General features: G+C 59.2%; 6 protein-coding genes and 1 long non-coding RNA gene across 8 annotated transcripts; 4 read left to right on the top strand and 3 right to left on the bottom strand.

Annotated features, from left to right (window-relative positions):
* The first annotated feature begins 5,438 nt into the window (after positions 1 to 5,438).
* Positions 5,439 to 13,375, top strand: LOC110474015 (lipase member M). Its single transcript, XM_021537066.3, has 9 exons — positions 5,439 to 6,512; positions 7,428 to 7,545; positions 7,858 to 8,056; positions 8,787 to 8,896; positions 9,198 to 9,343; positions 10,267 to 10,413; positions 10,943 to 11,014; positions 11,987 to 12,052; positions 12,164 to 13,375. Exons 1-9 carry the CDS (start codon positions 6,408 to 6,410, stop codon positions 12,395 to 12,397), a joined length of 1,197 nt encoding a protein of 398 aa, XP_021392741.2. The 5' UTR covers positions 5,439 to 6,407; the 3' UTR covers positions 12,398 to 13,375.
* A 102-nt stretch (positions 13,376 to 13,477) lies between these two features.
* Positions 13,478 to 16,493, bottom strand: LOC146767015 (uncharacterized). Its single transcript, XR_014956406.1, has 2 exons — positions 16,354 to 16,493; positions 13,478 to 16,267 (listed from the first exon to the last, which is right to left on the bottom strand). It is a non-coding gene; the product is annotated as an uncharacterized LOC146767015 (long non-coding RNA).
* PAOX (polyamine oxidase) lies at positions 13,922 to 16,540 on the top strand. The gene is made up of 7 exons (XM_021537088.4): positions 13,922 to 14,095; positions 14,454 to 14,946; positions 15,025 to 15,224; positions 15,438 to 15,693; positions 15,779 to 15,891; positions 15,965 to 16,122; positions 16,371 to 16,540. The coding sequence occupies exons 1-7, from the start codon at positions 13,951 to 13,953 to the stop codon at positions 16,518 to 16,520; spliced, it is 1,515 nt and encodes a 504-aa protein (XP_021392763.2). The 5' UTR covers positions 13,922 to 13,950; the 3' UTR covers positions 16,521 to 16,540.
* Positions 16,541 to 16,900: 360 nt separating this feature from the next.
* MTG1 (mitochondrial ribosome associated GTPase 1) lies at positions 16,901 to 19,936 on the top strand. The gene is made up of 11 exons (XM_077784808.2): positions 16,901 to 17,024; positions 17,117 to 17,183; positions 17,308 to 17,410; positions 17,484 to 17,564; positions 17,755 to 17,811; positions 18,439 to 18,529; positions 18,606 to 18,667; positions 18,821 to 18,917; positions 19,050 to 19,131; positions 19,243 to 19,355; positions 19,435 to 19,936. Exons 1-11 carry the CDS (start codon positions 16,907 to 16,909, stop codon positions 19,530 to 19,532), a joined length of 969 nt encoding a protein of 322 aa, XP_077640934.1. The 5' UTR covers positions 16,901 to 16,906; the 3' UTR covers positions 19,533 to 19,936.
* Positions 19,937 to 19,940: 4 nt separating this feature from the next.
* SPRN (shadow of prion protein) lies at positions 19,941 to 21,302 on the bottom strand. Its single transcript, XM_085583965.1, has 2 exons — positions 21,037 to 21,302; positions 19,941 to 20,638 (listed from the first exon to the last, which is right to left on the bottom strand). The coding sequence occupies exon 2, from the start codon at positions 20,629 to 20,631 to the stop codon at positions 20,221 to 20,223; it is 411 nt and encodes a 136-aa protein (XP_085440091.1). The 5' UTR covers positions 20,632 to 20,638; positions 21,037 to 21,302; the 3' UTR covers positions 19,941 to 20,220.
* A 123-nt stretch (positions 21,303 to 21,425) lies between these two features.
* On the top strand, positions 21,426 to 23,692 carry ECHS1 (enoyl-CoA hydratase, short chain 1). The gene is made up of 8 exons (XM_021537067.3): positions 21,426 to 21,551; positions 22,228 to 22,425; positions 22,497 to 22,624; positions 22,705 to 22,804; positions 22,892 to 22,996; positions 23,074 to 23,193; positions 23,280 to 23,347; positions 23,443 to 23,692. Exons 1-8 carry the CDS (start codon positions 21,434 to 21,436, stop codon positions 23,506 to 23,508), a joined length of 903 nt encoding a protein of 300 aa, XP_021392742.1. The 5' UTR covers positions 21,426 to 21,433; the 3' UTR covers positions 23,509 to 23,692.
* A 368-nt stretch (positions 23,693 to 24,060) lies between these two features.
* On the bottom strand, positions 24,061 to 26,318 carry PRAP1 (proline rich acidic protein 1). Of its 2 annotated transcripts, XM_085583961.1 has the most exons (4): positions 25,263 to 26,318; positions 25,054 to 25,126; positions 24,897 to 24,955; positions 24,061 to 24,511 (listed from the first exon to the last, which is right to left on the bottom strand). In XM_085583961.1, the coding sequence occupies exons 1-4, from the start codon at positions 25,412 to 25,414 to the stop codon at positions 24,172 to 24,174; spliced, it is 624 nt and encodes a 207-aa protein (XP_085440087.1). In that variant the 5' UTR covers positions 25,415 to 26,318; the 3' UTR covers positions 24,061 to 24,171. The 2 variants fall into 2 exon arrangements, with proteins under 2 accessions (XP_085440087.1, XP_085440086.1); XM_085583960.1 differs by having other exon boundaries at positions 25,054 to 26,318.
* Positions 26,319 to 26,369: the final 51 nt, after the last annotated feature.

Below are 26,369 nucleotides of genomic sequence, written 5' to 3'. Positions count from 1 at the left end.
CCCCAGGCTGTGCCCACGCTGGGGAGGTGCTGAACACCCCAACACAGCCTCCTTCCCACAGGCACAGGCTGCAAGAGAAGTGGTGCTTTTGCAAGTAATCCAAGGATTGCTCTGGTGTCTGCTTTAAGCAACGTGCTGGCCTGTGGGGTTATTTAGAAACTGATTTGTCCCAGAGTTAATCTAGGACAAGGTTTCATTGAGTTATGACAGATGGTGTGCTGCCTTTTGTCATCCTTTTGATCCTTCACAACCTGATAATGATTTCCAGGGGCGTTGCTGAGTAGATTCAGGGTTTCATTTGGTCGAAAACACTGTGCTTTCTTATTTTAGGAACTCACAGCAATTTCCATGTTATTTCCCATGTAATTTTCAAATTTTCTTTTGAGTTTGTTAGATGAACCTCTGAAAGAAAGAGACCCTGGTTCTGAGACTTGTATTTTCATGTGATGGGACTTCAAGCAGGTGGGAATATAAGGCCATGGACAGTTACAGTTAGCTGAAATCAAGATCACCTGCAATTTCCTCAAAAACTTCACAAGACTGTATCGATCATGATGGTTCTTCTCCTAGGCAACCACTGACAGAACAAGAGGACACAGCCTTAGGCTGTGCCAGGGAAGTTTCAGTTAAACATCAAGAGCAAATTCTTCACTGAAAGAGTGATTGGGTGTCAGAATCTGAGGTATTGATTAATCCAAGATTGTAGAAAGTCTTTGTCTGTCTGCCCTGCTGCTAAAGAAGAAGCCAAAATTGGTCTGTGCTGGTTTCCAGGTTGTTTATTCTGTTTATCTCTAACATGTTCTGCTGCCCTGCCCAGCTCTGTCCTGCAGGGCAGCGTGTGGGGCTCTGCCCTCAGTGGGATGTGACAAACATTAAATACCAGAAACTCCCTGGGCTGGATTTACAATAACGTGCCAATATCTGTCACCTACGTTGGAGAGTGTGTCCCCAGCCTGAACCAACAGAAAAATGCCAACACCGCAGTGAAACATGGAGGGCATGAAGAAGGAGAAAAAGGACAAGACACACCCAATTTCCTCCATCTTGTCCCCTTTGGACCCCAAATCTAGAATCCTAAAATTTTACTTTTGCACCCATGCCACATTTAATTATTACTTATATCAAACACTCAGAGCTGGTAATTCATGTTGTAAGATTGAAAACTCTTTTCCATGGCCAGAGATCACAGACAGTGTCTCTGGGGGCTCTGTCCAGGGGGGTTCCTGACCCCTGCCAGGGTCCCAGACCTGCCAGGGCAGCCAGAGGGATGCCCTGGACTCCCACAATTGGGCACTGGAATATTCTGCCCAAGGAGGTGTTGGAGTCACCATCCCTGGACACGTTTAAAAGAAGACTGGATGTGGCACCCAGTGCCGTGGTTCAGTTGATGAGGGGGTGTCAGGTCATGGATTGGATCTGATGATCCCATAAGGTCTTTTCCAAACAAGTTCGTTCTGTGATTCTGCGATCACCCTGACGCTGGACTATGTCCTGTGGGATGTGTTCCTGCTCCCTGGTAGCCCTGATCAGGGCTTTGGCAAAGCTGAGCCAGATCAGCTTTTCTCCAGTATGCTGGAAAATAATCTCAAGAGCACTACAGCACCAAATCTGAAAACAGTAGGTGTTTCTTTACTGAGAAATTTTGCTCACGTCGTCCCAGGTCTGTCCACCCACAAACCAAACTCCTTTAGCTGTAAAATACACTTTAAATCAAATTGTACAATGAAGAGAGAGCAGGGAAGAAGCACAAAAAGTTTGGGGTTGCTCTGGGCTCTTCTTAACACAGGAACAGGGGAGGAATTTCTGGAGAAAAATTACTGTGGTTACCAGTGACCACATCTCCATTATTTCCCAATCCACGCTCAGGAACGTTTATGCTTTTGTTTATTCAATTTCATTACAGAGAACGGAATGATTGCAGGGACAACCCTAACAAGGTGTTGTGAAAAGATCAGCTGTTTCCTCAGGCTCCACCATGCAACTCCAGCATGGGCAAAACCCCTACCAAATGTGTAAACCAGAGATGTCCCAGCCTTGCCAAAGGGACTTTAACCTAGGAGAAGTACAAGCAGATAAGGACTGCTTCCCCCAGCAGATACTTTAATATGAGCCATGTTCTCCAAGGTTACTGCAAGGAAGTTGTGTTTATCTGGCAGGAATTGCACAAGAGCTGGCATTCTCTTATTGCCAAAATCAGGGTGCTACTCCCTTTCCCAGCTCAGGATCCCAGGACCAGGTGACTTGTGACTGCTTCACCTTTGTGCTCGGCAAGAGGCACCCTGGGCACACAGCCTGGTGGAATGCAAGCAGGAGGGAGGGCAAGGTGGCCATGGATAGCCCAGGACATGATTAACCCCAATGCCAGAGCTGAGGGCTGAGGAACGTGCTGCTTGCACCACGGTGTGCCTCAGAGGAGGTGACTCAGCAGCAGCAGACCTGCACCTGTAGGATGGCACTGGGGACACAGCTGATCCCATGGGCTGTTTCCCTTCCTGTTGTGCCAGCAGCAGGTGGGGTTGCAGTCCTGTGATGCCTCAAACGAGAACATGAAAGGCATCCAGCAGCAATGCTGCCTCATATCCATGAAGTGTGAAGCTAACAAGAGGCAGAAGCAACACACCACACCAAGAGATGTGAATCTTGATTCTTAAAGGGCCTCAGAGGCCAAGAAAAATATGGGGTTTGTGGCTCAGGCAGAGCCCAGGAAGCACATGGATGACTTGTGGGATGGAAACCTTTGCCTTCCATGTCACACCTTGACCAGCCCAGCTGGACACACATCCCTCTGAGAATCGTGGGATCCCAGAGTGGTTTGGGTTGGCAGGAACCTTAGAGATCACCTCATTCTACCTCATGCCATGACAGGGACACCTTCCGCTATCCCAGGATGCTCCAAACCGCATCCAGCCTGGCCTTGGACACTTCCAGGGATTACACAGCCACAGCTGTTCTGGGCACCCTGTGCCAGAGCCTGCCCACCTCAGGGAGCCATTCCTTCCCAATATCCCATCTAAACCCGACCTCTTCAAATCGTCTTCATTCCTCCTTTTGACTAAGCTACACAAGAGTTTCTCAGTAAAAATCCAGCTGCTTTTTTTTTTTTTTTTTTTTTTTTTTGGCACTTTCTATCCTTCCACCACAGGTGGAATAACCTCAGATGCTGAATCACACACTCACCTCAGCACTGACACACTGCTCCAATGGCCTCATTCCACAGCCTGAGGATGTCAGAGAAGTCTCTGCTGCCTTTCCAACTTCTATTACTAGTAATTTATCACTACTATTACTACTACTTAGTACCTCCACTAGAGAACGAGTAGTGGAGTTAGAAGGCAGCAGCGTGGGCAGCAGGGGAGGGGGGATTCTGCCCCACTCAGGTGAGACCCCACCTGTGCACAGTTCTTGTGCCCTCAGCTTAAGGAGGGCATGGAACTGTTGGAGCAGGTCCAGAGGAGGCCATGGAGATGCTGAGGGAATTGGAGCACCTTCCCTGTGGAGCCAGGTTGGGAGAGCTGGCAGTGCTCAGCCTGGAGAAGGGAAGGGGGTGTGGAGACCTCACAGCTCCTTCCAGGGCCTGAAGGGACACGGGGGAGCTGGAGAGGGACCCTGCAACAGCAACTGGAGTGACAGCACACAGGGAATGGGTTCAGACTGACACAGGGGAAATTTAGATGGGATATTGGGAATTAGGAATTGTTCCCTGGCAGGGTGGGCAGGCCCTGGCACAGGGTGCCCAGAGCAGCTGTGGCTGCCTCTGGATCCCTGGCAGTGCCCAAGGCCAGGTTGGACATGGCTTGGAGCAGCCTGGGACAATGGAAGGTGTCCCTGCCCATGGCAGGGAACGGAACAAGATGAGCTTGAAGGTCCTTCCAACCTATATGAGTTCCATCCACGATCCTCCGACTCTTTGCAGTGGGAATTCTGTGCACACAGGTGGGGGAAGACATTTCCAAAAGCCCAGGGCAGGCACAGGTGCAGGAGGTAATGAAGAAGTGAAGGTTCTGCCACGAGGAGGAAGGCAGCCCCAGAGCCCCTCTGTGCCAGCAGAGGAAATGTCGGCGATGGAGCGGGACGATTTGCGTTCCACAGCTCCATTCCCCGTGCACCACGGCCCGCAGCAGCTCCAGCCTGCCCCAGCCAGGGGTGGCAGGCTCCAGCAGAGCCCACTCGGGCTCCTGCGTGCTCCCAAGGCAGGGCAGGGTGTGGGCTGCAGGGAGGAACAAGCGCCTTAGCACAGGAAATTCCTGCGGCTTTGGCCGAGCACAGGCGCTGCACCAGCTCTGCCCCGCACCTCTGGCTGCTGGTGAGAGCTTCAGCCTGGTGCTTTTCCAGAAGGGACATTCAGCCTGGTGCTTTTCCAGAGAGCCCTGCAGAGCTTTTGTGAATTGCCCCTTGCTAACACAACACTTCTGGACCTTACTGTCACTTTTCATGAGGGGTGGGATGCTTCAGTGTCTCCCATCCAGGCAGGCAGTGAGGCCTGACCTGCCCTTGGGGTGTCCTGGGGATCTCGGCATGCTGCTGAGGCTTTGGAAAAGGGTGGTGATAACTTCAGATTTAGATTTTATGTTTCAGATTCTCTGCTGCTTTAGTGTGTGGGTCTGAGCTTCATATTAGGGATGGTGAGCTCTCTTCACAGAGCAGGGAGACAAAACAATTCCTTCTCTAGCTGGGGACCAAGGACAAATGATCCAAATCTCAGGCCCAAGAGCACAAACAACGTGGGCTGAAGAGAGAAAAACAATCAGGATGGGACTGCCTGGGCTAAAGCTGGAATTGGACAATGAACTCCAATGTGCAAATGGAGAACTGATCCCAGTGAGAGCCCCCGTGAGTGCTCGTGCATTTTGGGACCATTTTGGATCATCTTGGGTGCAGCCCTGGCTGGGCTCTTGTGCTGCCCAAGGTGGATCCATTGAGGAGATCCTTTGAATAAATCCCTATTTCATTCTTGAACTCTTGTCTAGCCTGTGTTCTAGGTCAGCCTTCACAAGGCCTCAGTTCAGACCAAGCATTTTTGTTGCACCAGAAACTCTTCTAAATGACCCTGAGAGATAGGAAATTACCCTGGGAATTAGGAAATGACCCTTCACAAAGAAAAGCTGTTGGCTTTTTATTTTATTTTACCCTTGCTTGTTGGCATTTCTCTTTTTCAGCCTGGCTATCATGAGCTTAAGGTGCAACTCCATAGCTGGAATTCCTCACACACCAACCTGGCTGCCTCTGCAAAACCACAATCCCTTGCAAGCACGAAAGCCACGAGAAGCCTCCCGTGAAGGGAGGTGCCACAGGAGCAATCAGCACACATCTGTTAATTGGAAGACACGTGAACAGCAAGTGCCAGCGTGGCCGGGCTCTGACACAGCGTGGTCCTTTTAACTCTGGTGGTGACAGAGCCACTGGCACTGCCACCACCAGCCAGGTCAGACGTGCCAGTGGGCTCTGCCTGGCAAGGAATTTTCCTCCGTGTCGTTCAGATTTTTTGTCCTTTTGGAGCTGCCCCGAGGAAGGGAAAGGCATTGGTTGCTCTATTTTATTTTTGGTCTTAACTCGCACCTTGGTGATACCACAGGTAGGTTTGCTGGGAGTACTTCAGAGGGTAGGAAAGTCTCGTGGTGTGGGAGCAGGAGGGAGGCAGAGAGTAACTCACAATTCATGCTGCTGGGCTGAAGTCAAGCTCTAACTTTTGAGAGCCTGGCAAAACATTAGAAATCATATATAATGTTAATGTGTGCATTAAAAATAGGCCTCTGCTCAGCTCAGGAGCATCTAAGGTGATCAAAAAGGTTTCTGTTTTTTTTCAGGCTACACTTATTTAACCAATGAGGCTCTACCAGTCTCAGCTCATAGGATCCTTCTGTTACAGTGGGTTTTGGGTACAAAAGCTAAGCAACAGAGAACCACAAAAAGTATAGACAGAGTCATAGCCCAGACACACTAAACATGTTCCTTCCATAGCATAAACTCCCCCTTTAGGTTAATTTCCTCTGTGAGACAACTTGACCAGTGGTATTGGTTTCGTTCTTGTTTTGTACAGCTGCTTCTCTTCTTCTTGCCATTAAAAATATAAAAAAGGCTCCTGCCTAGTACCAGATCCTGTCTATACAGTATAAAAAATTCTCATGTGGGCTGCAAAGAAAAATCAAATTGGGAATTCCCTCCACTTTCCCAACCCAGAAAATTATACGTGATCTTCAGATATGTGAGGCACTTAACACATAACAACCAAGTAGAAACAAACATTAATATCAATTCCAGTAACAATAATAATCAACAATAATAACAACAGCATCGGTATTACCAGTTCTGCTGTTGTCATTGTTGTTGTTGTTCCTATTGCTATTATTACTATCATTATCATTATATTTTGTTGCTATTGTTGCTATTATTATTTTCACAGGCACAAGATGTGGCTGTTCATTGCAATCCTGTTCTTTGTACAAGCACCCACGAGCTCCGAAGATGCCACCAAGCAGAAAAAGGCTCTAAATCCCGAGGCTCTCATGAACGTTGTAAGCCAGGAGAACTTTGAATTTTCTGTCTGAAGGCTTGGGCACGTTCAGCTGGAGGAGAGGGAGGGTTGGAGGGGGTTGGTGTTGTTGAGTTGCTGTGATATGACACTGCCTCCACACCACCATTAACAAGTTCCTCCTCCCAGCAGAATTAAGTGCAATTAGCAGCAGGGCAGTTAGAGACTGGGATAATCCCAGACTGGTTTTGATCAGCTATCTCCCCAGAGGGTAGAAATTTGTGCGTGGCTCCTCTCCTTCAGCAGCAGCAAATCGCTCAGGGCCATGTCCAGGTGAGCCCTGTGAGGCTCTGAAGCTGGGTTTAGCAGGACCCAAGATAAAATTGCTGCATTTAATCTTTCCTGCCAGCCTTGTGACAAAACAAGGCTCGTGCAGGACCGCAGCTGGACTCTCTCAGTCTGTGGAGTTTTCAGCATAAATAAAGCTCAGGCAGAGCCTCGGGAGCCCTGCAAGGGACCCTATGGGGTTTATCCCACTGCCCTTCCAGTCAGCCCAGCTTGGCAGGTTCCATCTGCCCCAGCATCCTATCTGCCCGGCTCATCACCTGGGAGCCTGATGTGACATGTGCTGCCATCGGTGTCAGGCATCAGGAAATCGGTGCCAGGCATCAGTAAAGGGGGTCAGGCACCAGTAAATCTTTTTGGTTTCAATGGTTTCCAGCCCTGCAGCCGACAGCTCCCGTCCTGCCCACGGCTGAGCATCTCCCCTTCCCCTGGGCAGATCACTGGGGCAGGGTTTGGACAGAGCATCATCCTCTGTCCCAAAATGTCCTCACCTGATCCAGAGACAGCCTGGGCAAAGCCATGACCCAGAACTTTGGTTTTACCATGTGCTCCTCAAGTCAGATAAGCACCTTCACTACGGAAAGTTTCCCACCTGGGTTTTTTCTTCCCCCAGAGCCAAATCATCTGCCACAGAGGGTACCCCAGTGAGGAGTATGAAGTGCTGACTCGTGATGGCTACTACATCCACCTGAATAGAATTCCTCATGGAAGAGAAAAGCCTAAGAACAGAGGTACAATTCTATTTCACGCAAAGCCAGAAAAAAAAGAAAAAAAAAAAAAAAAAAAGCCCCAGATGTCAGCAGGAGCAGGGGAATGGATGAACCTGGACAGGCCAGGGGAATAATCACTGTTAAAGCAAAAATACTGAATCCATGGGATTTCTCCAATTTACACTCAGAGCTGTAGCACCAAAACACACAGTCAAAATGCGCATTTTGCACATCCTCTGGCAGTGCAAGGAAGAGGCTTTACTGGCCTTAATTTTGGGTGAGTGAATAGAGAGAATGTGGTTCAATGAAATGTGCTCTTTCTTTCGCACCCAGGGGCCAAGCCAGTCGTGTTTCTCCAGCACGGGATATTTGGAGAAAGCAGCCACTGGGTGGAAAATCTGGCTAACAACAGCCTTGGCTTCATACTAGCAGACTCTGGCTATGATGTGTGGCTGGCAAACAGCCGGGGGACGAGCTGGTCCCGGAGACACCAGCACCTTTCAGCCGACCAGGCAGAATTCTGGGATTTCAGGTGGGCTGGAGTGCGTTACACAAGCCTGGTGATGCTCTCTGCCTGTCAGCAAGCTCCAGGCAGAGGTGGGTGCCTCTGAGCAGGCAAGTCAGAGCACCTGGCACAGCCTCCCCCGGGGAGGACGGAGGGACCTGAGCAGACCTGCCTGCTGACACGGTGCCAGCACCTCCCTGCAGCTGCCGAGAGCACGGGCCACTGCCACCTGCGTGGGGACACACAGAGACACCAGCCCTCCATGGGGACACCCCTGAGGTGTTCACAAGTGTCATTGCCACCTCCCCTGCTCCCCTTGTTGCCCCTTGTCCCCCCTTTTTAAAGCTGCTACTGACTCTCCAGAGGAGAATGCCCAAGCTCATAAACAGGCTTTTAGCAAAACCTCCCACAGCACGTCTGCCTTTCACCACCTCCCACCAACAGGAGCCAGTGCTCCATTCCCATGGGGGAAAGAGGATCCCAGGGAGCAGAGCTGGTGCTGTAATCCTGGTGGGAGCCAGCTCTGGCTCTGCAGAGAGGCTGGGCATGGCACTGGAATGCTGGCCAGGCTCTGTTTACTGCTCACCACGGCCATGGAAGGACGAAGCCCTTTAAGGGGAAGATGATGCCATGGCAGGAGGGATCCATGCCAGGAATTTTCTCCTGGAAAATCAGCCCCGGATGCGAAGCTGGGCAATGCAAAGCAGCCTAAGGTAAGTTTCTGGCTCACAACCAACATCCCCCTCCTGTGTTGCAGCTTCCATGAGATGGCAATGTACGACCTCCCGGCCGCCATCGACTTTGTGCTGCAGAAAACGGGGCAGAAGCAGCTCCACTACGTTGGCTACTCCCAGGGCTGCTCAATTGGTGAGTGCCGAAGGGTCACCCACCACCTTGACTTGAAAAAGCCCATTTTGGTGTTTGTCAGCAGAAAGCAGGGGGGTTAAGCCCTCCATGTGGGTTTAACAACCACTGAAGTGCCAAGAGAATAAAGATGTTGCCTCCTTCTGGGCATCTTTTGCACCAACATTTAGCAGGAAGGTGGCAAGAGATCTCAGATTTCCAAGTGGAGATAATCAATCAAACAGAGCTGGGTCCAAGTGAGCCCTCGGTTTCAGCACCTGAGGAAAGATGGAGCAAGTCTGAGGTTGTTTTTCTGTTTTCTCAGCGTTTATTGCGTTTTCATCCATGCCCGAACTGGCTCAGAAAGTCAAAATGTTTTTTGCCCTGGCTCCAGTAGTGTCACTCAAGCACACCAGAAGTCCATTCATGAAGATGCAGGTCCTTGTGGACAGCAAGCTCAACATGATTCCGGTAAGGGATAACTCCACGCCCTTCTGCCCCAAAACCTGCTGGTTCTAGAGAAGGGATCATGCCCAGACACCACCCCAGGGGCTCTCTGATGCAGCAGAAAACAGTTAATTCCTGCTGATTTATTAGCACAGACACAATTTCCATCTGTAGGATAAACACGGTCTTTATATGGGGGCATATGGGAATAAATCACATGGACTCCATTTTCTTCATGGTGGAAAAAGGCCCTTCTTTAATCATATAACTCCTTTTTATACAGTTTTACAGACCTCCTGTGTGACTCCAATTGGTCAGTAGCTTTCTTGCCATTTACTTTATTGGCTATTAACAAGTTGTTATTCTGTATTGATTGGTCACTCAAACCCCCAGTGTGTACGTGCAGGAAAAGTTGCTTGTGAGAGATTGTTTTCATTTTTCTATCTAACAGTGCAAAAACAGTTTATGCAGGTGCTGGTTGTTTTTTACCCAGGAATAGATTGTTATGTTAAGGTGCTGCTCACACCAGGATTGCTTTCACATGGGAACTTGCAAAGGACTAGCCTGACTTAGAAGAAATGACAGGCCAGCCAGAGCAGGCTTGATTTTATAAGGCTTTTCTTTATAATTTTCCTACCTTACTGCAACAGAGGCAGTTGTAGGGGCCCTAGACTTGAAAACAGCAGCCTTACCATGTTGATTCCATGAAAACCAGATCCTGTGCCTGGGGGAAGTGGGGGGAAAGAGGAGAGTTGTGCATATTGATTTCCCTGCTGTGTGTTCCGTCAGCACCAACTCCCGCAACATCTCTGTGGGGCAGGAGGGCAGGGGGGCAGCAGGCTTGACTCCTGGATCTTCCCTTTGCTGCCTGGCTGTGGGACATTGCAGGGGCTGGGCTGCAGGGAGGGGACAGCAGGAACCTCCCGTGTCGCCCTTTGCTCCCGCAGCTGCTGCTGGGCAGGACGGACGCGTCCCTGAGGATCAGGAAGCTCTGGCGCTTTCTCCCCGAGCTCTGCAGGCACACACTGCTGCACAAGCCCTGTGCCAACCTGCTCTTCCTGCTGGGTGGCTACAATGAGAAGAACCTCAACATGGTGGGTGTGCCAATCCAGTGGGGATGAAGGTCCCTGGGCCGCTGCTGTGCCACCCACCCTGCCCAGCCTGCCACAGACACTCACCCCAGTGCTCGCAGCAAGCAGATCCTGCATGGACAACGTGTGTTACTCGGCCACATGCTTTTCCCCCCAGGACAGGAAAGGCCCCCCAGGCTCTGCTGGGTAAATGTCAGTGGCCAGGTGGCCCTCGCCAGCACCTCTGAGTTAGGGCTGCCTGTCACTGTGACCACCCTGGGGTGCAGCCCCTGCTCTGACCCACCTGCTGAAGCAGTCACTGAGGTCTTAAGCACAGGTGAGGGGTCCCACAGAGCTCATCTTTCATCCCCGTCACTCTTCTCCCAATGCTGCCTCACAGCAAGTGTTTTTTAATGAAAATTGTATTCCTGAACCTGGTCCAGCCCTTCAGGCAGCATGACTCAGCAGTGGCTGCTCTGGGAAACACCTGGCAGCTGCCACTGCACTCCCATCCGCTGGAAAGCACCCACAGTTGGGATATGTTTCCTTGCAGACACGGCTGGATGTGTACACATCCCACTACCCAGATGGCACCTCTGTCAAAAACATCATCCACTGGGCCCAGGTAGGATCCCTGACACACGGATGCTTCAGCCCTGGGATGGTCCCCTCGCTGAGAGCCTGCTGTGTCCAGGGCAGACACAAGAGCTCAGGGGTCTCAGACATTGGGAAAGCAAAGGCAAGAAATCAGAAGAGCTGCCCAGGTGCCTCTGGGGACCAGGGGACACTGCAGTGTGTGTCCTGTGCTGGGCCAGGCAGGACAAGGCACAGGATGGGGAGGCCACATATGGATGCTGAGAACCCAGGGGTCCCCAAAGCAGAACTTGGGGACACCATGGTGATGGTGGGTGCAAGGAGAGGCTGGGGGAACTGGATGAGGAGGAAAATGGGGACCCAACAATGGGGAAGCTGTCCAAAGGGGTTCTGGACACCCTGGAGATGGACTCTGCAGCTTCAGCACTGGCCCTGCTGGAAATGGGGTCAGGCTGGAGAGCCCCACCCATGTGCCTCCTTGCAGAGCCAAATGATTGGTAATGGAAGCTGGAAAAGACAATCAGGTTGTTGAAGGAGCTGCAGCAGCACCCAGCACACACAGTTGGTGGTGAGCAGGATTTGAGAGGGAAGAGCATGGCACCAGGGCAGCCAAGCAGTCATGTGCATGAAAAACAGATCCTCACCTTGGTTTGTCAGCCCATGGTAGGGACAGGCATGAAGCCAGAGGTCAAAAAGCCACCCTGTTAAAAAAGGTGGAATGCCATCTCCTCCTGCAATCTCCCACGGGTGAGGATGCCAACACCTTTCCTCATCATGCTTGTCCCCAGCCAGCTGGCATGGTTGGAGATGGCAGATGGAGGGCAGGAACTTACACAAACCTTTCTGAGCACCCTCTCATGACGGGTGCCTCAAGGCAGCCAGGAGATGCAAGACCCACACAGTAGCAGATCCATCCTCCCACAGCAGATCTATCCTCCCACAGCAGGTCCATCCTGACACAGCAGATCCATCCTCCCACAGCAGATCCATCCTCTCTTCACAGGTGATAAAATCTGGAGAATTCAAAGCCTTTGACTACGGCAGCAAGAACGCAGCTAGGTACCACCAGGTAGGAGCTGCCACGGCAGTGCTGGCAGCTGGAGATGCTGGGGGTCTGTCCAGGGTGGTGCAGGGACAGAATGGCTTCCTTGACCACCTGAGAGCCCCCGTGTCCCTCCAGGACACACCACCTTTGTACCGCCTGGAGGACATGCCAGTGCCCACCGCGGTGTGGTCGGGAGGGCAGGACTGGGCAGCTGACTGGAGGGACGTGCTCCAGCTGCTGCCCCGCATCAGCCACCTCGTCACCTACACCCACATCCCCGACTGGAACCACTGGGACTTTGTCTGGGGCCTGGATGCCCCTGGGCGCCTCTACAGCAGCATCCTGAAGCTGATGGAGGGGTCCTGGTAGACCAGTGGCTCCCGGGGGAGGTGTCCATGGCCTGGCCCCTGTCCCGCAGCTGAAACAGCCTGAGGACATGGTGGGACACTCCCTGCTGTCCCCTCTTCCTGCTGACCTGACACACTTGTGGTGATGGTGCTTTCTACATATCCCTTGGTTGTTGGGGTCTCTCCTCCTTGCTTGGGAGCTCCTCAGGCACCGCTGGCACCGTGCCGGGAGGGCAGCACCGGGGTCAGCCAAGGCACCGGAACAGGCAGGAGCCACCAGCTGGAAGGGCCCCAACAGGATGGTGCTGACCCAGGGACACATGGGGACCCTGCCATGACCCCACAGTGGTTGCCCAGTGGGTTGTGGATTAGAGCAGCCAGCCTGTGAGGAGGTGGGAGGGAGCTGGGCCTGTTGAGTCTGGCTGTGGGGGGACAGCTGAGAGCAGCCCCCAGCCATGGCACACAAAGGAATGGAGGGGATGCATGAGGCCAAAGCAACAGGTCCGGCCCCACATTGCAGCCCAGAGAGTTCGGGTTGGATTTGGAGAATCCTTTTTCCCCAAGACAAGTCCCCAGGAAGTGGAAGGTCTCCATCTGGACCAAGCCAGGCAGGTGCCTGCATTATTTGGGCTGGGACTCAGGGGCCAGAGGTCGCTGGGAATGGCTGCTTGGCTCAGCACCAAGATACTGGGAATGATCATCCCTCATCCCTGGGAGCTGGGGACCCCAAATGCCCTGGGCTGGGTTGCAGGGCCACCGTCCCTCCGGGAAGTTGCTGCCAGGCCGATGTCCCCAGCCTGTCCCACCCTGCTGCTTGCTGCAAACCCGGAGGTGGGGAAAATCCCTCCAAAATAAATACTCAAAAGGGATTTCAGGAGCCTGTGCTTTGACACGCCAGGTCTTCCTTGCATGTGAATATTTTTTGGGGAGCTGGCAGGGCCAGCAGGGCCACGGTAACCACACAGACAGTGGTAGAGCTGGGTGGCACATTGGGTTCTCCGAGGGCCCCAGCTGGGAGTACCCCACTACATCCAGTACCTTACCCCACCTCTGGGCAGGGGACAGGAGCTCTTGCTGACAAAAAAAACCCCAAAAGACAGCCTTGGGAGTGGAGAGTTTTATTGTATCCATGAAGGTTTGGGAATCACGGGTGGGCAGGAGCGCTGGGACTGGCCCTTGGGGAGCTCTGTTGGGATGTGTGCGGCGGGACCGCGGGACGATGGGCATCCACTGCTCCTCCACCTTGCCAGGCTGGCCCGCCACCGTAGAAGGCGGATGAGCAGGAGCAGAATGGGGAGAGGAGGAGGGCGCGGAGGTGATCCCAGGGCTGCCGCTACTCCAGGAGGAGCCCCTCTCCCCCCCAGCCTTCTCCCGCCCTCCACGGGTACCGGCAGCTGGTTCATCACTGCCCCGGGACCCACGGGCATCCATCCCTGCCTCCCTCCACCCCCGCGCCATCCTCCCCTCCATCCCTTCCTTCCCCGCCGCCGCGGCCCGGGCCGCTCCAGGGGCGGTGCCGTTGCGGCGGGCGGTGCCGGCGGCGGCGGAGGGCGGTACCGGCCGGCGCGGGCGGCCATGGAGGGCAGCGGGCGGCGGGTGGTGGCGGTGGGCGCGGGGCTGGCGGGGCTGGGGGCGGCCCAGCGGCTCCGCGGACACGGCTCCCTCCGCCTGCTGGAGGCGGCGGACCGCGCCGGCGGCCGCGTCTGCACCCGCCCCTTCGGTACGGGCGGGGAGGCCGGGGCAGGCTCCGGGAACTGGGGGTGGGCGGCACCGGGGGGCGGGCCCGGGCTGGGGCGGGGGGCGGCTGTAGCGGGATGCGGGAGCCGCTGCACCTGACCCCCGGGCCGTGGGGCCGGTCCGGAGTGGGCTGGACACGTGGCGGGGGCGGCCGGTCCCGTGAGCACGGGGGTCGAACGGAAGCCGGTCACGGCGGGCAGCGGGGGCGCGGCGGGGGGAGCGGCTCCGGCCGCCTCGGGGCGCGGGGCGCCGGGGGTCCCGCTGCGCCCCGAGGGCTTCTCCAGGGCACGGCTCGGGGTGACCCGCTCTCCCTCCCTCCCTCCTTCTCTCCCTGCCGGCAGCGTCGGGGCTGGCGGAGATGGGGGCACACTGGATCCACGGCCCCTCGCCGGGAAATCCCGTGTTCTGCCTGGCCTCCCGCTACGGCCTGCTGGGCCCGGAGGCCGCCCGGGAGGAGAACCAGCAGGTGGAAGCGGGGGGCCACCCCCCGATGCCGTCCGTCACCTACGGCAGCTCGGGGAAGGTGCTGAATCCCAAGGCAGTGCGCGAAGCCCGCGACCTCTTCTCCGCTCTCCTGGCCTCCACCCGCGCTTTCCAGGGCTCCAAGGAGCCACCGTGGCCCAGCGTGGGCCAGTACGTGCGGGCAGAGATCGCCCGGACGGTGCCCACGATGGCGGGGGGCCAGGAGGATGCCCGGCGGCTGCAGCTGGCCGTGCTCGCCGCCTGCCTCAAGCTGGAGTGCTGCATCAGCGGGACCCACAGCATGGACCTGGTGGGCCTGGAGCCCTTCGGGGAGTACGTGTCGCTGCCCGGCCTGGACTGCACCTTCCCAGGGTAAGCGCGGGGCTCCGGAGCGGGACACGGAGCTGCGTTGCGGGGCCGTCCCGTCCCCAGCGGTGACTCCTCCCACAGCGGCTACAGCAGCTTGGCCGAGCGCCTGCTCTCGGACCTGCCCGAGGGCACCGTCCTGTTCAACAAGGCGGTGAGGACCATCCAGTGGCAAGGGTCCTTCCGTGAGGAAGGGGACGATGCCAGGGTTTTCCCCGTCCGGGTGGAGTGCGAGGATGGAGATGTCTTCCTTGCTGACCACGTCATCATCACTGTCCCGCTGGGTGAGGACACCAACACCTTCCCTTGCCCTGCCCCTGCCCTTCGACCAGCTGGCACGGTTGGAGATGGGCAAGTGGAGGGCAGGGATTGCCTAAACCCCCTCCCAGCCTCCCGTCTCCCAATGGGAAGAGGCTGGAAAGGGGTTTGGGGAGGTCGGAGTATCTCAGACGCCATTTAGGATCCCAGCTGAGAGCTGCTCAAACTTGTGGCTGCAGGTTTCCTCAAGGAACACCACCAGGAATTCTTCCAGCCCCCGCTTCCCGAGCGGAAAGCACGGGCCATTCGCAACCTGGGCTTTGGCACCAACAACAAGATCTTCCTGGAGTTCGAGCAGCCTTTCTGGGAGCCCGAGCAGCAGCTCCTGGAGGTGGTGTGGGAGGACGAGTCGCCCCTGGAGGAGCCCGACGCTGACCTGGAGGCCAACTGGTTCAAGAAGCTCATCGGATTCGTGGTGCTGCAGCCGCCAGAGCAGTAGGTGGCCGGGGATTCGGGGCATCCGTGCCGCTGGTGGGCACGGGCAGGGGCAGCAGCTTTCAGCCCCACCTTCCCGCCCCAGGCACGGGCACGTCTTGTGTGGCTTCATCGCGGGGAAGGAGTCGGAGCACATGGAGACGCTGAGCGACGCCGAGGTGCTCAGCGCCATGACCCGCGTCCTGCGCACGATGACAGGTGCCCGCCCCGCCCGCCCCGCCCTCCCGCTGCCCCGGGCGATCTGCCCATCCTAACCGAGCCCCGTCCGCAGGGAATCCGAGCCTGCCCGCGCCCAGCAGCGTGCTGCGCTCCCGCTGGCACAGCGCTCCCTACACCCGCGGCTCCTACAGCTACGTGGCCGTCGGCAGCTCGGGGGACGACATCGACGTGCTCGCACAGCCCCTGCCCGAGGACCCCCGCGACCCCCGGGTGAGCACCCAGCCCCTGGGGGTGCAGTGGGGACAGCCAGGCGGGCGGTGCTGACCTTTTGCGGGAGTCGCTCACTCCAAGGGGGAGGGGGCCATTCCCACCGAAGTCGTGCACAAGGCGGCTCCTCGCTGTCTCGGCTGGGCGCCTGAGGAAGGGAAATGCCCGCTGCGGGTTTGTGCCCCCGCGGGGTGCCGGGAGGGCGAGGCTGTCCCAGCCCGTCCCCGCGCTCACCCCTCGCCTCCCCGCAGCCCCTGCAGCTCCTGTTCGCCGGCGAGGCCACGCACCGCACCTTCTACTCCACCACCCACGGCGCGCTGCTGTCGGGCTGGCGAGAAGCCGAGCGCCTCAACCAGCTCTCCCCAGCCGCCCGTCCCCTCACTCCTGAGGCGGCCAAATAAACCGCGGCGCTTCGCCCTTCCCCCGTCTCCTTTATTGAGAAGCCTCCGCGACGCCGGCTTCTCGCTCTCCGTGGCGGGCTGGGGGGTGCGGCGGTGTCACTTTAATACCAGTTGGTGCTGGAGATGGTGTAGCGAGGATCGTCCAGCGGGTCCTGCGTGGGGCCCGGCTGCGGGGCGGGTGGTTGAGGGGGTTGAGGCTGAGGAACGGCGGCACGGGGAGTGCCGGGGCCCGCGGGGGGCACGGCGTGCCCCCCGCGGGCCCCGGCACTCCCCGTGCCGCCGGGAGGTGCTGGAGGATCCCCCCGAGTCCCCGGCGGCGGCGGCGGCTCCTCCATCGCTTTGGCTGAGGCGATTTCCGGTCGCGCCGGAAGTGACGCGCCGCCGCCATGCGGGTGTGGGCAGCGCTGAGGGCGGCGGGGACGGTGCCGGGAGGAGTTTTCCGGGAGCGTTTCGAGTTCGGCGGCCGCGATGTGGCTTCGTGGTTCCCGCGGCACATGGCGAAAGGTGAACGGGGGGTTGGGGGGCCGGCAGCGAGGCGGGTGGGGTTCCCCTCTGTCCTCACTCAGCGCTCACCCCGCGCTGTGGTGTTGATGCAGGGTTGCGGCAGATGCGGCTGGCGCTGCGCCGCGCCGATTGCCTCGTGGAGGTGCACGACGCTCGGATATCCTCCACAGCTGCCGGAGAACCGTGTGCCTTGTCCCTCCAACCCGCCCTTGCCCCCTCTCCACCCGCTCTCCATCCCCTTCCCGTTATGCTGTTGCAGTCAGTGTCCTTAGCGCAGCCACATCCCGCTGTCGGGCCGTAACCCCGCGCTGCAGGAGGCGCTGGGCATCCGCCCTCACGTCCTGGTGCTGAACAAGATGGATCTGGCCGATGCCCGACGGCAGCCGGTGAGCATCGGGGCGGGGGGCAGCGGTGGTGGCACAGGCAGGTGTCAGCAGTGCCTCTTCCCGTCCCCTCCAGGCGGTTTTGGAGCAGATGAGGAAGCAGGGATGCTCGCACGTCGTCTTCACCGACTGCCAGCGTGATGTCAACGTCAAGAAGGTAGTGGGCCAGCAGCCCAGCCCTGCTCCCTGGTGAGCTCCAAGCCCCGTGGAGAGCTCTCGGTGCTCCAGCTGGCTGCTCCCTTTCCAGCTGTCCAGCCCCCCATTGTGCACATCCCACTGGCACAGTGTCACCAAGCGAGTGGCTGCTGCCAGCCAGGGCACAGAGTGACAGCTCTGTCCCTCTGCAGGTTGTCCCCATGGTTGCCAGGCTGGTGGCTGATGGCCCACGCTACCACAGGGCTGAGGTAAGACATGCACAGGGGGCACAGAATATCCTGGGTTGGAAGGGACCCACAAAGACCACCCAGTCCAGCTGCTGGCCCCCACACAGACACCCCAATAATCCCACCCTGGCAGCCTCGGGGTCGTGCCCTTTCCCTGGGGAGCCTGGGCAGTGTCCAGCACCCTCTAGGGAAGAACCTTTCCCTGAGCTCCGGCCTGAGCCTGCCCTGGCACAGCTCCAGCCATTCCCTGGATCCTGTCCCTGTCCCAGAGAGCAGAGCTCGGGGCTGCCCTGGACAGGAGCTGCAGCCCCCACGGAGGTCTGACCTCAGTGTGCTCTGCTTCAGCTGAACAAACCAAGTGATTTCAGCCAGCCCCTGTGTGACCCTCCAGACCCTTCCCTGCCCTTATGTCCCTCCTCTGGACACTCCCTGACAGCTTTACATCTCTTTTATATTGTGGTGCCCCAAAACTGCCCCCAATGCAGTGACCCCCCCACTCCTGCTAAGGGACAAGGCTGCTCCCACATGTGCCAGAAGTGCCTGGCAGGGCAAACACTGTGAATATTTCCCTGTGGCAGCTGCCTGTTGCTGCAGGGGGGTGGTGGTTGGTAACCAGCTGCTCCTTGCCCACGTCTCCCTGGCTTCCAGAGCTCTGAACACAACATCCTGGTGATCGGCGTGACCAACGTGGGCAAGTCCTCGCTCATCAACTCCCTGCGGAGGCTGCACCTCAAGAAAGGTATTTGTGCATGGTGCCAGGGGTCAGGGAGCAGGTGGGCACAGTGTCACCTATGTCCCTGTGTCTGTGCCCCCAGGCAGAGCCACCGCGGTGGGGGGTGAGCCAGGAATCACCAAGGCAGTGCTGTCCCGGATCCAGGTACTGTCCCTGCATCCAGGACACCTCCAGGCTCACTGAGGTGGTTGTGGAGGGTTGCTCAGGTCCCCTTTGCAGCAAGACCTTAACTCAAGCTCAGTGCCTCACTCATTAGCCGTGCGGTGCTAATTACCAGCCCTGCCTCCCCCATGCCAGGTGTGTGAGAAGCCCCTGATGTACCTGGTGGACACCCCCGGCGTGCTGCCCCCCAGGCTGGGGGATGTGGAGACCGGCATGAAGCTGGCACTGTGTGGTGAGTCCCCAAATGTGGCCAAGGCTGGGGTGACACTGCTGCTCACAACCCCTGCGTGTGAGAGGGTGGAAGGAGGGTTGGCCAGGACTCAGCAGGGCTTAGGGAAAGCTGGGGCTTGACCCTCTTTTCCAGGAGCCATCCATGACCACCTGGTGGGGGAGGACGTCATGGCTGACTACCTCCTGTACACCCTGAACAAGCAGCAGCAGTTCAGGTGAGTGGGCAGGGAAGCAGCGAGCTGTCCAAGAGGGCAATGGAGATGCCATGCCCAGGGAATTTTAGGAGGAGGCGGTGCCAGCAGGGTGTGAGCAGTGTCCTCTGGCAGGTACGTGCAGCACTATGGACTGGGCCAGCCCTGCGACCACATCGAGCCCCTGCTGAAGCACGTGGCCCTCAGCCAGGGCCGCACGCAGAAGGTGAAGGTGCTCACAGGCACAGGTGGGTGATCCGGGGTGCAGGGCTGGGAGTTTTGGGGATCAGGCTGCGCTGACACTCCTGTATCCACTGCCATCTCCAGGGAACGTCAACATGATGATGCTCAACTACCCAGCTGCTGCCTACGAGTTCCTGCGGGACTTCCGAGCAGGACGCCTGGGCAGGGTGACACTGGACTGAGACCCGTCACTGGCCAGGCACTGCCTGCAGCCCTGTGGACTGGGGACACCCCGGTGTCCTCCCACCCTGAGAAACACCTCAGCAGGGAACTATTGGGGTGTGATGGAAGTGGCTCCGCCAGGGCTGTCCCCGGTTTCGGGCAAGAGGCCAGAGGGACAGGCTCCCGGTGGTGTCGCTGTTGTGAGGCTCCCATGGAGTGCTGTGCCCGCCCCGGAGAGCCTGGGGCAGGGCTGGTGCCTCCAGCTGGCACCTGGACGCTGCCAGGGATCTGTTTCCCCTCCAGGGAGCTGTTCCTCGCTGGGTTTGGCCTGCTCTGGAGTCTCGATCCCGAAATAAAACCTTTTGTGGGCAGGGGCCGGGCGCTGTCCATCCCAGGGTCCCGCCCCTCGCCCCGCATCTAGCCACACCTGCTTTCGCCCAGTTTTATTGCCGCCTCCTCGGCCTCCGGACTCGGCGAGGCCACGGACGGGAGCGCGGTGCAGAGGGGAGCCCGAGCCGGCGGGGTTTGGCTCGGTGTGGAGGGGTGGTGGTGGAGGGTCTTCCGCGGGGGTCCTGCCCCGCCGGCGGTGGGTGGCCATAGCCCCGGGAACCGCTGCTCGCCCGGGGCATGGGGCTCAGCCCCGTGGGGGGCGGCCGGTCCTCGCGGCGTCGTGAGTGCACCGGGCACAGTCAGGTCCCCCGAAATCCATCAGCGGCGGAGGAGGGCGGCCAGCGGGCAGAGCCAGGGCAGCGCCCGGCTCGGCGGGGTCCCGGCCGGCGCGGCGGAGGTCCAGGCGCTGGCGGCCGCCGTCCAGTTGCCGTCGCGGTACTCGACGCTGTCGCCCGCTTGCAGCTCTCCGGACAGCCGGGCCCGGCGCAGGGCCGCCCCCGCCGCCACGCCGGCCGCCGCTCCCGCCGCCGCCGCCCCCGCCACGCGCAGGGCCGCCCCGGCAGAGCCGTACCGGGGCACGGCCGCCCGCGGCCGGCTGCGGGCCGCCCCCCGCGCCGCGCCGCGGGCCGCCCCGCGGGCTCCGCCGCGCCCACCCTTGCCGGCCACCGTGTCGCAGAAGGTGGCGGCCAGCAGCACCAGCGCCCAGCACGCCGCCGCGCTCCGCCGCATCCCGCACCTGCCGCAGGGAGGGAGGGAGGGAGAGCCCCGCCGCTCAGCCGCGCCCGGCCGCGGGCGGGGGACCGCGCACCGCCGTGTCCCGCTTGCGCGTGTGCTGCGGCCGCGCGCGCGTGTGTCACGGCACACGCAGCTACCCGCGCGTTGCATAAACGCGCTCCCCCCACCCCTGCGGATGATGCTCCCGCACACGCACGCTCCCGCACGCCCCTCTGGATGATGCTCCCGCACACACTCGCACAGGCGCGCTCCGCAGAACCCTGTGGGTGATGTTCCGCACAGCCGTGGCGATGATGCTCCCGCACACGCTCGCACCCACGCGTTTCCCTGGCTTCGCACACACCCCGCCGCAGGGCACACTCGCACACCCTCCCCTCCCTCGCCACCCGCGGGGCTCACCGGGCCCGGGGATGCCGCCCGCTCGTTCCGCTCCTCTCCACTCCTCCCTAGTCGCGCTCCCGCTGCCGCGCTCCCGCCGCGCCCCCCGCACTCCCCCCGTCTCCCCGCGCGGGGGGCGGCGGGGGAATCCCCCTTCCTTACCCTTTCCCCTTCCCTTCCCGTGCCCCGCGGCGCCTCTAAACCCCCCACACCCCGCCGGCCCGGCCGCGCCCCGCGGGGCAGCACGGCGGGACCCCCGCTCGGGACGGCGATCGGGCCCCGCGCCCCCTCCCACCGCCCGCGGGTCGCGGCCCCGCCCCCGGCCCCGCCCCGGCCAATGGGGACGGCGCCTCGCGGGGCGGGGCCGGCTGCACCAATGGGCGGCGGCGGGAGGGGCGGGGCTCGTGCGCGCTCCGCCATGGCCGCCGCGCTGCGAGCGCTCCTGCGCCCCGCCGCCAGCGCCGCCGCCGCGCTCCCCCGAGCGCGCCTCCCGCCGCCGCCCCGCGCCCCCCGCGGCGCGCGGGGCTGCAGCGCCGGTGAGCACCGGGGGGACACCGCGGGTGGGTGGGCCTGGCCCAGCCCGGTGCTCAGCGCCGGGCACCGGGTCCCTGCGCCGGGCACGGTCGTAGCCCCGGGCGGGCATGTGCGCATCGATCTGCTCGTGGTCTCTGGGCTGCGCACCAGTCCACGGCGCCGGGCAGCGCGTCCGTACTCCGTGTGCGGTCGCAGCGCCGGGCTTGGAGTCCCTGGGCTGTGCACCAGGGCCACAGCACCGGGCACCGGGTAGTCCCAGCGCCGGGCCTGTGCCCAGCGAGTTGCACGTGGTTCCGGAGCCGGGCTCCAGAGCCCATCACCGAGCACCGGGGCCCTGCGCCATGTATGGGCACCGGTACTACATACCAGGGCACCGGCATTGCGTCCCAGCACCGGCCACCGGGATCGCTGGACCGTGCACCAGATCCCATCACTGGGAGCGTGGACCACGCACACTGTCCTAGCACAGGGTGGTCACGGGGATTCATCTTCCTCGGGCTAGGGTGGCATTGGGAGCTCCTCCGAGCCTGTCCTGCCGGCTGCCGGTGACCGCCGACATCAAGGTCGCCTTTAAATAGCACGGAGTGACGGTGGCCAGGCGCTGCCGAGGGTGGCCGGGGGTCCGCCCGGTGCCCGGCAGCCGGTGGGCTAACGGGGCAGTGCTGGTGTGGCGGGCAGGGGCTGCGTTCCAGTACCTGCTGGTACAGAAGACGGGGGCACAGAAGAACGTGGGGCTGATCCAGCTGAACCGGCCGCAGGCGCTCAATGCGCTCTGCGAGGGACTCATGGCAGAGCTGCGGCGGGCGCTGGAGGCCATGGAGAGCGACCCGGAGGTGGGAGCCATCGTCCTCACCGGCAGCCAGAAAGCCTTCGCAGGTAGGATGGGGGCCTCTGCTCACCCCAAAGTTTTGGAGGGGATTGGCGTCCCACTGCACTTCCCTTTGCAGCTGGCGCAGACATCAAGGAGATGCAGAATAAAACCTTCCAGGAGTGCTACAGCAGTGGCTTCCTCGCCGGGTGGGACAAGGTGTCCGTTGTCCGCAAACCCATCATCGCCGCCGTCAATGGCTACGCCGTGAGTGTCCCCCACGTCTCCCTGCACCCCCTGTCCCCACCCCGGCACCCCGTGACCCATCTCTGCCTCCCCTGTGCCAGCTGGGAGGCGGGTGCGAGCTGGCCATGATGTGCGACATCATCTACGCCGGGGAGAAGGCGCAGTTTGGGCAACCCGAAATCCTGCTGGGAACCATCCCAGGTGAGCAGCAGGCACCTGCCAGGGGCTTCCATCCCAGCTGGGGTGGGGACACCCAGGTACCCCTCTCTGAACCTCTAAATGCCCCAGGCGCCGGCGGGACGCAGAGGCTGACCAGGGCAGTGGGGAAGTCGCTGGCAATGGAGATGGTGCTCACCGGGGACCGCATTTCAGCAAAGGAGGCAAAGGAGGCAGGTAAGGGTGTGGGACAGCCCTGGCACTGCAGGGGTCTGGCAGAGAGCCATCCCCCCGCTTCCCACTCTGCATCCTAGGTCTGGTCAGCAAGGTCTACCCTGTGGAGAAGCTGCTGGATGCAGCCATTGCCTGCGCTGAGAAGATCGCCAGCAACTCCAAGCTGGTGACTGCCATGGCAAAGGAGTCAGTCAATGCTGGTAGGGGCTGGGGGCCAACTGGGAACCCCTTGGAGGGTCTGCAAGGCCAGGCAGAGGGGTCTCCCCAACTTCTCCCTTGCTTTCAGCCTTCGAAACAACGCTGACAGAGGGGAACAGGACAGAGAAGCGCCTCTTTTACGCCACCTTTGCCACCGTGAGTAGGGGGATCAGCCCTGTGGCATGAGGGATAGCAGGGTCGCTGCAGCCCCCCCAAACCTCACTGTCACCTCACCTCTCTGCTTGTCCCAGAGTGACCGCAAGGAGGGGATGACAGCATTCGTGGAGAAGCGCAAGGCCAACTTCACCGACAGCTGAGCCCAGGAGCTGCAGGTCCCTGGGGTGGTGCAGGTCCCCGTGGCCTCCTGCAGCCCGTCCACCCCCCGCCTTACCCTACAGAGGGGACCGGGACCCGGCGGCGAGCCATGTCATTGGGGTGACAGCCAGCAGTGGGGACCACCTCTGCCTTCGCTATTAAAAGGTTTTCTAGGTGCTGCTGGGAGATGGGGCATCCTTGCTGCAAGGTCCTGCCTTAGCTGGGAAATGTTGGGGTTCACTGAGCCCTGCCATGCTCCCTCACTGCTCTCTGACACTGGGCTGGGCAAGAGCAGCCTCGTGGAACATAGGTCTGGGTGTTGCCCGGGAAGGGGACAGCCTGTGGCACCTTCTGGGGGCACAACACTGGTGTGCTGAGTTTGCCTCAGCCTCACCTGGGCTGAGGGGTGAGGGGTGATGGGCCGAGTCTCCTGTCCCAGGACATCATCCTCGCCCTGCCTGGCACCTTGGGGTCATCATGAGGGAGCTTCTGTAGGTTTGGAGGCCCTGCAATTAGCAGCAGGTTTCTGGCAGTGATGAGGAGCCCACAAGATGTGCAGAGGGGAGTGAGTTTATTGGTGAGGCTCTTTAGGAAAGGACAAATTTCCCCAGGAAACCCCAGGGGCAGCTCCCACCCCTCACTTCACAGCCCAGGCACATCTCCATTCAGCCATGGTGGATGTAGTCAAGATCCTCCTCCGGGCCATTCTGTACCTTTGGGGCCGGCATCCAGAATGGCATACGGGCATCGACCTCCCTGGCATCATCCTGGGGGTGGTACAGGTGGTCACGATCCTCCTCGGGGTCGTTCTGCACCTTCGGGGCCAGCACCCACAATGGTACACGGTCACTGGCCTCCCCTGAGTCGTCTTCTGCGTGGTAGAGGTGATCACGAGCCTCCTCTGGTCTTGCCTGGAGTTGGGGTGGGCCCCTCTGAGCCCAGGCACTGCTGGAGAAGACCTTTATACCTGGTTCACCCTCCTCTGGTGCTCCTACACCCAGAATGCTGGAAGAGGGGAACAAAATCATCAAGGAGAGGTTGCCAAATACCCCCCTGTCCCAGGAGAATCATAGCCCAGGGGAGTGCCAGGGACCCTGGTGAGGTTGCCCACGCCCCAGAAAACACCAGTTGGGATCTCAGGGTGCAAAGGGGCTAACTTAAATATTTGTTTCACAAAAGGAATAGAGAAACCAGCTGCATGCTCAGGGAGTTTGCATAATTTGGGGAGGAAGGGAGATGGAGCTGGGACCCCCTTCATTTTGGGGGACACAAAGCTACAAGAGGGGCACAAAGCTACAATTTATTCCCCCCCCCCAAAAAAAAAAAAACACTTTCCATTCTGGGGTGTTGCTTCATTGGTTTTTGCAAGCCAGATGCAAGCACCTCTTACCTTTCCTCAGCCAAATCCTGCTCCGTGGCCAGGTCCTTCCACCGGGAGCTGCTCAGAGCCTGTGGGGAGACAAGGGGGGTCCAAGGGGGGGCACGGGTCACACGTGGGTCTCCTCATCAGAGGGGGCAGCGGGAGGGCAGGTCGAGGCAGGGCTCACCTGGGTGCTGCCGGGTGCCAGCAGGAGGAGGGCCATGCCCAGCAGGATGGTCACGCTGCAGAGCCCCATGGTCCTCGAGTGGAGAAGAGATGGTAGAGACGTGGTGGCACAAGCCATGTGGCTGGTGCTGGCCCACACCCCGTTCCCGTGCCCACAGCTCCTCCCTGACCCCAGCACCCCCGTGCCCACCGGGGCTGGCAGGGACCTACCTGTCCGTGGCTGCCCTGTCACACCTGCCTCGCACTTTGTCCCTGCCGTGGCAGCCTGGTGGCACTGGGTGGATCCAGGTGCCGCTGCCGCCCATCCCACATGTCCCTCCCGGCCCTGGGTGGATCCAGTGCCGCTGCCGCCCATCCCACATGTCCCTCCCGGCCCTGGGTGGATCCAGTGCCGCTGCTCAGGGACATGGCACCCCTGTGCACCCCTGGGCTCTCCAGGGCAGGCAGGTCCATGTCCTCCTAACAGTGCACAATCTCTGGAGAGATGGAAAATTTAAGTTTTGGCTTGAAATACGGATTTTTGACAGCCACTGGCCAGCTGGGAAATACTTTGTTGCCCATGGACGCTGGGAAAAGCTGGTGGCCTAAGAGACAATCAGTAACTACAATTTGTTTCCCAACAGCAAGGGTGGGCACTCGAGGACCCTGGGCTCTGGGAAAAAGGAGTTCCCAGGTCAGAACTCCTGAACACAGTAAGGAAGAGCAGACTGGGCTGCTGCCCAACCTTTGTACCACCACACGCCAAAGCCTGCAGGCATCTCCAGTAGCGTGGGGCCTGCTGCTTGTTCCCAGATATCCCAGTGTGGGGAAAAATGCCTCATTCGGGGCTTTAGTGTTGGGAAGTGACTTTTTAGTCCCTGCTGAGAGATGTCCCTGGGCAGTTGTGTGGCTGCAGGGTTTGCTTGCTGGAGACAGCACTCTCCAGAGCCCACGGAGCAGGGATTAGGGCTGGACAAGCTGGATGAGTTTTAAACATAGCAAAGCTTTTTAAAACTTACTGGGAAATCTCCTGCATCTCCGTAAACATCATTCCCTGCTCCCATTTGCAAGGATTTTTCAAAGCCCCTTTGATCTTCTATTCCTCACAGAGAGGGGGAAGGGAAAAAAAATTAAAATTATAGATCCTAAGCTTCTTGGATAAACATTGTTCCAGAAACCTCTTTTTTTCCCCTTGTGCACAATTTTTGAGTGTCAGGATTCACCAGGACCCCAAGATCAGTGGCTCTGTTTCCAGTTTTTTCCAGGAACATGAAATTACAAAGGAAAGGAAAGGCAAGAGGGAAAATAACCTCCATCCCAACCTGATTTTGGCACCAT

Source organism: Lonchura striata, chromosome 6 (genome assembly GCF_050655825.1).
Source record: "Lonchura striata isolate lonStrDom1 chromosome 6, ASM5065582v1, whole genome shotgun sequence".
Taxonomy (NCBI): domain Eukaryota; kingdom Metazoa; phylum Chordata; class Aves; order Passeriformes; family Estrildidae; genus Lonchura; species Lonchura striata.
This window is presented reverse-complemented; position numbering and strand designations above follow the sequence as displayed.

Excerpts from the sequence above, each read along its gene's own strand:
- LOC110474015 (XM_021537066.3), top strand. The coding sequence starts at position 6,408 with ATGTGGCTGTTCATTGCAATCCTGTTCTTTGTACAAGCACCCACGAGC. Across the intron at positions 8,897-9,197 it reads CTCCCAGGGCTGCTCAATTG|CGTTTATTGCGTTTTCATCC; the intron begins GTGAGTGCCGAA and ends CTGTTTTCTCAG. Across the intron at positions 12,053-12,163 it reads ACGCAGCTAGGTACCACCAG|GACACACCACCTTTGTACCG; the intron begins GTAGGAGCTGCC and ends GTGTCCCTCCAG.
- PAOX (XM_021537088.4), top strand. The coding sequence starts at position 13,951 with ATGGAGGGCAGCGGGCGGCGGGTGGTGGCGGTGGGCGCGGGGCTGGCG. Across the intron at positions 14,947-15,024 it reads CTGGACTGCACCTTCCCAGG|CGGCTACAGCAGCTTGGCCG; the intron begins GTAAGCGCGGGG and ends CTCCTCCCACAG. Across the intron at positions 15,694-15,778 it reads GTGCTGCAGCCGCCAGAGCA|GCACGGGCACGTCTTGTGTG; the intron begins GTAGGTGGCCGG and ends TTCCCGCCCCAG.
- MTG1 (XM_077784808.2), top strand. The coding sequence starts at position 16,907 with ATGCGGGTGTGGGCAGCGCTGAGGGCGGCGGGGACGGTGCCGGGAGGA. Across the intron at positions 17,565-17,754 it reads GTGATGTCAACGTCAAGAAG|GTTGTCCCCATGGTTGCCAG; the intron begins GTAGTGGGCCAG and ends GTCCCTCTGCAG. Across the intron at positions 19,132-19,242 it reads AACAAGCAGCAGCAGTTCAG|GTACGTGCAGCACTATGGAC; the intron begins GTGAGTGGGCAG and ends GTCCTCTGGCAG.
- SPRN (XM_085583965.1), bottom strand. The coding sequence starts at position 20,631 with ATGCGGCGGAGCGCGGCGGCGTGCTGGGCGCTGGTGCTGCTGGCCGCC.
- ECHS1 (XM_021537067.3), top strand. The coding sequence starts at position 21,434 with ATGGCCGCCGCGCTGCGAGCGCTCCTGCGCCCCGCCGCCAGCGCCGCC. Across the intron at positions 23,194-23,279 it reads AAAGGAGTCAGTCAATGCTG|CCTTCGAAACAACGCTGACA; the intron begins GTAGGGGCTGGG and ends CCTTGCTTTCAG. Across the intron at positions 23,348-23,442 it reads TTTACGCCACCTTTGCCACC|AGTGACCGCAAGGAGGGGAT; the intron begins GTGAGTAGGGGG and ends TGCTTGTCCCAG.
- PRAP1 (XM_085583960.1), bottom strand. The coding sequence starts at position 25,407 with ATGGGCGGCAGCGGCACTGGATCCACCCAGGGCCGGGAGGGACATGTG. Across the intron at positions 24,956-25,053 it reads TGGCACCCGGCAGCACCCAG|GCTCTGAGCAGCTCCCGGTG; the intron begins GTGAGCCCTGCC and ends GTCTCCCCACAG. Across the intron at positions 24,512-24,896 it reads CAGGATTTGGCTGAGGAAAG|CATTCTGGGTGTAGGAGCAC; the intron begins GTAAGAGGTGCT and ends CCCCTCTTCCAG.